Here is a 9,786-nt window from a genome sequence, read left to right as displayed (position 1 = left end):
GACTCGGCAGGCCCGCAGCTCTTTTGCGTCAAAATCACTCGCCCCGGCGCCCCCGGGCGTCCCCAACGTGCCGGGTTCGGCCTGGGTCCACCGGCGCCAGTTTCGGCCTAAACCGGCGAAAAACATCTTCCCGGGGGCGCGACTGGGCTGATTTTTGGGTGCCGGCATTGAAAAATCGCCTGGAGAGAGAGGGGGGGCTGTTGGGGGCGCGGCTGGAGATGCTCTTAAGTAACGACACATGTGCGAACAATGAAGAAAACAAAGTACGCTAACCGTGTCTCATTCATACATATCATAAAGAATAAAGTACAAGTCACGTAAGAACCGACATGACAAAATTAAAAAGATAGCAGTACATCTTTGAGGTACACCAACGCTCATCACCTGCCTCTGGCATCACCACAACAACCATTGAAGAAAAGAATGATGGATCACTTCCTCACCCAATCTCGACGCGGCTCCATCGCTGATATGCAAATTTACGGACCTCCAAGGTGGCTAACCAAAAATGAAGCCATTGCCGTTGAACGAATCAGACTGGGAACACCCCGGACACGCCATCAAACTTCAAATCTGACACCCCACTATGACTAAAACGCCGAAATAGAAAACCATATCTGCCATCCACGAACCACGAAACCAACACATGTTCCGTCTTCCGGATGTAGTCGATGCATACCACAATCTGCATATGCTCCTGGACTACCTTTAAAGCTTCGTGCCGATGCTGAAGCAAACACCGCCGCAACGGTAGAGCCCGAGGACACAGGTCCATCATAAGGATGTCACCGTCACCACGCCATCCTTACTTGAGGGCTGTTTGGTTAGCACCCTGGCTCCCATGCCTGACAAAAAGCGATGCCTGGCCACAGCCTGAGAATTAGAAAATATGTGTCTGGTCAGGCATAACGTGTTTGGATGCATGCCTGGCCTGAAAAGGCTTATTGGAATAGAGTATTCACTTGAGACCTGGCCCACTGAAAAAGGTAGCAGACTAGAGCAAGATTAGCCACCAGGCATATGCCCAGGCCACCTATTTCTCATGCCTGACTCAGGCTAAGCAAGATGGCTGAGTTACGAGCCAGGCTAAACATGATGTCAGAGTTGCAGGCCAGGCTAGCTTGGGCTCCTGTGGATAGCAACCAAACACCCTCCAGAAAATTTTCAGACAGGCTGCAGGCCAGGCGCGTCAGAACAAGGACGTCAACCAAATTGCCCCTTGAACATTTTGGTTTTCAAATCATTTTCCAACCATAAGACCGATGACCTCATTAAGAAGGATCCGAAGAATCTTTATTCAGAGCCGTCATCATCGTCGCTGAAGCCAAGACGATAAACAACCTCAAAACTTAGACCACAAGGAAGGAAAAACGGTCAATGCGCGTGGATCTGGCGACCCCCCTCACCACCGACGACCGAGGTCGCCGGCGGAGGGGAGTCGACGGAGGACTGCGCTGAAAGATGGCCTCTATTGGTGGCGGCTAGGGTTCCAGCTGGTAGGGACGAGAGAAAAACGATCAAAGGAATGCATATCGTTGTGGTATATAAGAAGGCTGGACATCTTGGATAACCACAACCAAACATTGAAAAATGATGACGAACAAAATAAGAATACGAGAACATAAACCTTGTTCATACATAAGATGTGTTACATAAATTCAGGGCCCAACAAAATTATATATTCTCAAAGTAGCATCATCAGGAGTGGGTTGCATGAGAGGCAGCAACACAGAAGCCAGATTTCTATCCTTGGTGTCATAATTAAGGAAAACCATCACTTTACAAAATGTGACAGAATGCACCGCGACGGAAGACTGACACTGGCAAAAAAAACACTGACATGAAGCTAAGTGTTCACCATCACTTTCGTCCCATGACCGCGGGCTCGGTGTTCAAGTCGCACACGCACCACCGCAAGGGCCCGACGCAGTTCCGGGCGCTGGACTACGGCGACGGCGAGCGGAACGGCCGGGTACCTCAAGGGCGTGATTGCGGACATCGTGCGCGACTCCGGCCGTGGCCCGTGGCGCTCCGCTGGCCCACGTCGACTTCCGCGACCCGTCCGCTACAAGCACCGGAAGGAGCTCTTCGTGGCTGCCGAGGGCATGTACACGGGCCAGTCCGTCCACTGCTGCCGTCGCGCTGTTGTCGGCATCGGCAACGTGTTCCCGCTCGCCTCGCTGCCTGAGGGCGCCATCGCCTGGGACGTCGAGCAGCACGTCGGCGACCGCGGTGCCCTCGCCCGCGCCTCGGGCGACTACGCCATCGTCGTCAGCCACAACTCCGACAACGGCGAAGAAGGTGGTGCAGAGCGGCTAGCTGCAGGGCGATGGTGGGGCAGGTGGCCGGCGGCGGGAGGATGGAGAAGCCGCTGCTCAAGGCGGGAGTTCACTAGTTCAGGGTGCTGTACGGCTGCCGGTGATGCGCGGCGTGCTGCTAGGAGGACCACCGAAGCCCGCAGGCCAGGCTCGCCTCCGCCCCGCCCGGCGATGACAACACCATGGGCGCCCTCCTCTTATCGGGCGTGGAGGACCAAGGGAGGCGCGGATCCGCGGCGGCCCGTGCTCTGCCCCGTCCCCGACGTCGAGGGCCTCCGCGAGCCGCCCGTCCTGCCGGTGGTGACGCGGCCGTACACTGCATGACCCAGCCGCCAGTCTGCGCTGGCTAAGGCGCCCGCATGCCTTCGCCGGGTGCAGGTGGGGCTGTCCGGCCTCATCCACCAGCGCCGGAGCAGCTGCTCGACGCGACTCGAGGATGTACGCCACACACCGGTACATGCGCATGAGATCTCTCCGCCAAGCGTCCTCCACGACTTCCTCGCCCGGCTCGACGCGGCTGGGTGGGCGTCCGTGCGCGCGCCGGCGTACACCACGCGCTGGGCCGGTCCCGGGTTGCGCCAAGGGGCTGGTATCCGAGGTGGAGGGGCTGCTCATGTGGTGTTTGATGAAATGCCAAGGAGTGAGGGTGATGAGGAAGAAGAAGAAGACCAAATCAAGTGCCACGTAGACATTTTTTCTTCCAACTCAGCCTGATGTCATCAAACCACTTACCTCCCTCTGTCAGTGTTTTTTTTTTGCCATTTCTCAGTGCGGTGCATTTTGCAACATTTTGTAAAGTAGTGGGTTTCCGCTCATGATGATATGATTGTGTTGGTTTTGTGGATACTAGCAAAAATACCCGTGCGTTGCAACGGGAGAAACAAATCCTTGCATGCCCATTTGTCTCCGAATATGAAACTGGTGGACAGAGTAGTCGGCGATGTGGTCCTAAGAAAGAGTAGACTTATGGACAGATAGGAGGAGGCAGTGGTGATGGTAAGATCGAACAATATGTGTTAGAATAATGGGGGTAAAACATCCTCATTACCTTGCTCCCTCTTTCTCATTCTTCTTCCTCCCGCAGCCTTTCTTCCTCCTCTTCCTCTTGGGCCATCCAAAAGGTCCCAGACCCTCCCACCTTCGCCTCCACCTCCGCCACTTGCATCTCCTCCGCATCTGATCTTGCTCTCGAGCCTCCATCTCCACATCTACTTGTTTCTTCGGTCCTCCTCGATGTACAATAGCTGAGCCGACATCCCTGCCAGTCAAGATCCCTTGGTCCTTCCATTCCTTCACATCTCGTAATCCGCCATTATCGCCCAAAGTTTTGATCAATAAAAATATTGACAATCATAATGAATTACTAACATGCGAGCAACAGCCTACCTCAGCGTGTCAATGGGGAAGCAACATTTATGTATGGTCAACTTTGTCGAATGATAAAGGACCTAATGACCAACCGGGTGAACCAGAAGAAATAGGTCTTTTTAGGGCTAAGAAGAAATAGGTAAGCAGCTAGCAACAGATCGATCCCTCCGTTGGACTCCTTAAACAAACCGGGCGAGTCGGGGGAAATTTATTAGAAATTTTGTTCACCATACAATAATTTCACTTTTCTAAAAATTGTTCATAGTTGAAGAAAAACTGTTCGGGAATAAAAATTTGATCACAATTTTTTGTTCATGTTTTCAAGAATTGTTCGTGTTTTCAAAATTGTGTACAGTTTTTCAAAAAGAATTCACGTTTTAGAAAATTATTCATTTTTAAAATTTATTAACTTTTTCGAATATGGTTCATCTTTAGAAAAAAAATCGTGTTTTCAATTTTCATCACTTTTAAAAAAAAACTATTATCATTTATTATTATTATTTTGAATTTAAAAACATGTTCACTATTTCAAACATTCATCGCATTTTTGTTAAGAAAACATGTTTACATTTTAGAAAAAATGTTTACATTTTTACAACAAATGGTTGAATTTTTTGATTTTTTAAAATCTGCCGCTGCATATGTTCGCTCTGCATATTAATCACTCACAGGCTGCAACTCAAGTTGTAAGGGACAATGTCTCTCCTTCGAGGGATTGCTAGTTCGAATCCATTGAGAGCACATTTATTTTTTGAGGGATTTTCGGCTCGTATGGTGCCACTAAATGGGCCGGCCTTTTAAGATCACATCCTGCGCTCTGGCTTTTGGCGGGCCATAAGATTTTTTCACTGTGGGCCAGAAGCTGACTCGGCCCAGGCGAGCAACGGACGAACAGATCGACGGGAGCGGACAACGTACGAAGCTTTGTTCCCCACATCAAAAAAGGAAAAACGTACTAAGCTTTTTTTGACGAAAAAGGTGGAAAAACAATCCTTCTTTTAATATTAGGTAGAGAAGAAGGCCGGAGACCTTGGATAATCACAACCAAATATTGAAGAATGATGACGAACAAAATAGGAATACGAGAACATAAACCTTTTGTTCATGCATAAGACATGTTACATAAATTCAGGGCCCAAGAAAATTAAGTAGCACCATCAGGAGCGAGCTGCACATGAGGTATCTAAATAAAGAGAGTTTTTTTTTACATCTGTGCCCTTGGTTCCTTGTCTCTATTTATTCATCCCCACGCTCTTAACTTTTGCTTAGTTTTTCTCACTCCCTTGCCTGAAACCCTCAGAAGAGGTCACAACGGACGTCACCGTTGGGGTCAGTGCTTTGACCGTTAACTCTGACGAGTGGGGCCGCGTTGGGCGGCGTAGCTGTTCGACTGTTGGGTCGTCCCTTGCATTAAACGCATGCGTGCGCCGCCACAACAGAAGCCTGCTATGCATGCACCCAACAAGGTTGCCTGCATGCGTCGATGCGCGCCGCCACATGCGCCGACCGAGCCCGCATGCGCGGATGCGTGCCGCCACGATACACTTACTGAGCCGCTTTCATGCACGCCAGCCGCCAAGGATGCAGCGACGGTCGCTGTCGCTGGTTCCTCTCTTCTCGCACGCTTGTCTCCTCGATTTATAGCATCATTTTTTACGATCAATTACAGCCTTTTCGATCCACTCCCATCTGCACCCGTTTTGCTACGATAAATAAATTGAACAAATATGTTGTGGCTGCATGCACTAGCTAGATGGCTACATATTTGTGGCTTGTGTAAAATAAGAAGGGTTCGTTGTGGCTGCATGAACTAGGTGGTTACTAACAAAGCGAGCTCGCTAAGAAAACAATCAACAAACATGTAGATAGGGCCAACAAGCCCATAACACGATCACATAGTTGAAAGGGTTCCCTAGTTGAAGCTAGGAAGAACTTCATAATAGAATAGATAGAGAACTTAATAATAGAACTTGATAAAAGGGCCAACAAGCCCATAGCATCTCCAACATAGTTCAATTACAACTTAACATAACATAGAGTCAAAAAAAGAAAAATAGATAGAGGGTTTAGAACCCTAGATGCCGCCTTCTCCATCTCGCTCCTCCTCCGGGCGCCCTTCACTGCTCCTCCGGGGCGTTGTCGATGGGGTATAAAAGAGTGTGCATGCATGACACGGCGGGGAAGATGTTGGTGTACTCCATGAACATGTTGTGGGTGGTGAAAGCGATGAACTCGCAGCCACACCAAAACACCCGAGCGAGGAGGTAAAAGGCGTCGAATGTGTCACTACTAGAAAAAGGGCTACTAATGGCGCACCAGTTTTGTCCACTAATGGCGCACTGCTAGTGCGCCATTAGTATCACGCCACTAGTATTTCTTACTAATGGCGCACCACCGGTGCGCCATTAGTATCTGGTATATTAATGACGCACCAAGCAGTGCGCCATTAGTATAGAACACCATGCGCCATTAGTATGCCTCCCAGGGGGCCATATTTAACCATGTGCTTTGGCATACTAATGGCGCACTGTTGGGTGATGCGCCATTAGTGTGATTATAACAGTGCGCCATTAGTGTCTTGTGTGGTGCGCCACTAGTATGAACATTAGGGATTTTTTTTCATTTCTGATATTTTTACAGGTTAAAAAATATTAGAGATAACATACAACACAGATCTGCTTAGCTTACATACAGGGGGCCATATGTAACGATGTTACCTGCGTCCACCAGATCATATCCAACACACAAGTTTCATCATATATAGTTATATACATACATAGCCAACACATAGTTCCATCGTTACATATTACAAAAGTTTCACAATATTCATTCAACACCGTTATCCATCAATTCACAAAAGTTTCACATTGATACAAAATAAAAACACAAATGGAAAAGAAGCACTCCATCCATGCAAGCTTCCGTGAATTAAATCAAATCTGCAAAATGATAAACAAGAAGTTAGAAGAAGAAGAAGAAGAAGAAGAGAAGAAGAAGACTAGAAGAAGAATAAGAAGAAGAATAAGAAGAAGACTATAAGCTTATTATGTAAACTTGATCATTTTGTGCTAACATAAGTAATTTTGGAGCTAACCTATAGGAAACTAAGCATATAAGCTCTAAGTTAGCATATTAGAGCCAACTTAAGTAAAATAAAGCTAACCTATGTCATTTTGGATAAGAAGAAGAATAAGAAGAAGACTATAAGCTTATTATGTAAACTTGATCATTTTGTGCTAACATAAGTAATTTTGGAGCTAACCTATAGGAAACTAAGCATATAAGCTCTAAGTTAGCATATTAGAGCCAACTTAGGTAAAATGAAGCTAACCTATGTCATTTTGGATAAGAAGAAGAATAAGAAGAAGACTATAAGCTTATTATGTAAACTTGATCATTTTGTGCTAACATAAGTAATTTTGGAGCTAACCTATAGGAAACTAAGCATATTAGAGATAAATAGATAACTAAGTATATATATATATATCATTTTGGAGATGTGACATACCTGACATAGTTCAGTTCTCATTGTTCTTCTCCTTCTCCTTCCTCAGCCTGATGCGCCAAGAACGGCGAGGCGGTGGAGGCAGTGGAGGCAGCTGTGGGATGTAGTCTTCTACCACAATTGACGTGGTCATGTCGCCCAGCTGTGGGATCGCTGGCGCCACCACAGGTGCATGGTAATTGTCAGGCACCACTACCATCGCGAGGCCACCCTCAGCCACCACCATCTCTTGCCCATGGTCAGCCACCACCATCTCTTGCCCATGGTCAGCCACCACCATCTCTTGCCCATGGTCAGCCACCACCATCTCTTGCCCATGGTCAGCCACCACCATCTCTTGCACCTGGTCAGCCACCACCATCTCTTGCCCTTGGTCAGCCACCACCAGCGCTAGGTCATCCTCAGCCTGATGCCCATCATCATCCTGCAGCTCCTCATCCCCACTCTGCTCCTCTTCTCCCCCACTCCAGTCCGGATCATCCTTCTTGTTGTCTTCGCTGCTGCCAGAATTGCTGCTGCTTTCGCTAAGGCCAGAATCACTGTTGCTTTTGCTACAGCCATAATCGCTGCTGCTTTGGCTGTAGCCACTGTCACTGCTGCTGCTCCCATTGTGTGTCCAAATGCAACAATGACCGTTAAAAATCGATGTGAGACAAAGCCAAATATGGAGGAATAAGAAGAGGCAGAACGCACTGGCATCTTCGTCTTTAGCGTAGCGCATGCGGCACATAGTCTTGTTGAAAACCTTCACGATGAGCATTGTGGCGTCATCGTCGTACCTCAAGAGAAGAAAGTACCCGGTCCGCAGGTCGTAGACACTGTAGAACTTCTCCCAGCCACGGCACAGGTACATGTAGCCCTCCTCGATCACCAACTCCACGTCCCATAGCCTGCGAACCCCGCTGCCGGCCTGTCGGAGCTTCACATTATCTGGCGGATCTTCACCCAGCATCTTCATAAAAGCGTCAGGCAGCCTCTGCAATTTGGGACAAGGAGTAATGTAGAAAACAATAGACTTATCATAATGAGATGGGTGAAGGGGAGATCTCTCATTTTATATACCTGCCTCGTGGCTGATACTGAAGAAGAAAGTATGATAGTGAAGAACTCAAAAGCATCCAACTCGTACTCCGGTGAGGCAGAGCGGCGGTGGCTGCTTCCCCCCATCTCTGATAAGCAGCAGAAGAGACCAATTAGTACCCTTACAACATTATAGCAGCATAAATTTTGAGCAGAAGATAATCAACATTAGTCGCAAGTACCCCATATGTCCTATTTTTAGCAAAGTCATGCTAAAATTCACGGAAAATTTCAGCATGACCTTTGCTGAAAATAGGACATATGGAGTACCCGAATTTGCCAGAACGGAAGTTAATCGACATTCCGGCAAACTCAAGGGCCTCTCGGGGTACCTGCAAATTCATCACGACACAATGGTCGGAGACAAAACCCAGCAACTTTACAAGTCTTTCACAGATTTGTTTGCAAGTTCTGATATGTAATAAAGATGAGCCTCAAGATACAACACATCAAGCATGGAAAACTAGTCAAACATTTGAGATATCGAGTTTCAAGACATTATACTGCAATTCACTCATAAAGCCATGATTAAATGTGCATAACTACCACTGAGAAAATAATAGGTCTCATCTTCTCATGCATAAACTGCATATCCAGAAGGCACATAGCTAGAAAGGGTGAAAATTACATGGATATTAACCTGTCTAGTTTTTCATTATGGGATTGCTAAACATCACACATAACAGTACCACCCAAACTTTGAGCTAGCATACAGAGAGCAATGCCATTTTTTGCAACATCAAAACTGAAAAATCAATACACTTTCTAGCATAATACTAATCTTTTCACCAATGAGCCAAGAGAAAAAGGAATTAGTTATGTGGGGCTTCTAGGCACATCACTGAGTTTGTTCTAGCAAGCGACAGTTTTATGTGAGCTATATGTGGTTCATAGCTGAATGTGATCATACTTCAAACTTTTAACTGTATGGGTGGGAAATCTGATGGTTGAACAGCGATTGACTTTGGCAAAAATCAGCGGCTAGTTGAATTGCTTAATTTCAGAATTGAAGCTAATCTCTCGGCTAACCGAATTGCTTACTGCTACTATGGATGAAAGATTGCAGCAAGAGAGCAAGCAAGCAACTCAGCACAAAACACATGCAACCTAACTAGTCTCATGGCAAGTACTTAGTACCAAGCAGCAACAACAAACAGGCACGGTGCAGGGTACAAATTACTACAACAAATTTCCATGAACTGTACTGTCAGCAAAAAACCCTGCTAGAATTACAACAACTACAATGAACCTATTTCAAAAAGATAGAAAATGAACACATAAAAAGAACACTACATATACTCATCTATTTTCCTCAGTTTTTTTTAAAAAAGCGACTAAAAAATGGACAAACATGAACTGCAGCTACTGATATGGTCTACTACCAAACATAAACTGCAGAAAAAAGAAAAAGGAGAGGGAAGTGGTTAGGGTTCATACCCAATACATTAGGTGTACCTAATGCACATGGAGTACTAATTATTCATGTTTGCTAGGCACTACTCCACCAATTTTTTG

At 46.7% G+C, this 9,786-nt stretch overlaps 1 protein-coding gene and 1 pseudogene across 1 annotated transcript; one reads left to right on the top strand and one right to left on the bottom strand.

Annotated features, from left to right (window-relative positions):
- Positions 1-1,670: 1,670 nt before the first annotated feature.
- On the top strand, positions 1,671-3,133 carry LOC125556288 (large ribosomal subunit protein uL2 pseudogene; annotated as a pseudogene).
- Positions 3,134-7,204: 4,071 nt separating this feature from the next.
- Positions 7,205-7,921, bottom strand: LOC147972038 (uncharacterized). The gene is made up of 2 exons (XM_087522915.1): positions 7,884-7,921; positions 7,205-7,802 (listed from the first exon to the last, which is right to left on the bottom strand). The coding sequence occupies exons 1-2, from the start codon at positions 7,919-7,921 to the stop codon at positions 7,205-7,207; spliced, it is 636 nt and encodes a 211-aa protein (XP_087379041.1).
- Positions 7,922-9,786: the final 1,865 nt, after the last annotated feature.

The sequence above is a fragment of the Triticum urartu genome, chromosome 5A (genome assembly GCF_056163025.1).
Source record: "Triticum urartu cultivar PI428250 chromosome 5A, HENAU_Tu73, whole genome shotgun sequence".
Classification (NCBI taxonomy): Eukaryota; Viridiplantae; Streptophyta; class Magnoliopsida; order Poales; family Poaceae; genus Triticum; species Triticum urartu.
Note: the sequence above shows the minus strand (reverse complement) of the source record. Positions and strands in the feature narration are given on the sequence as shown.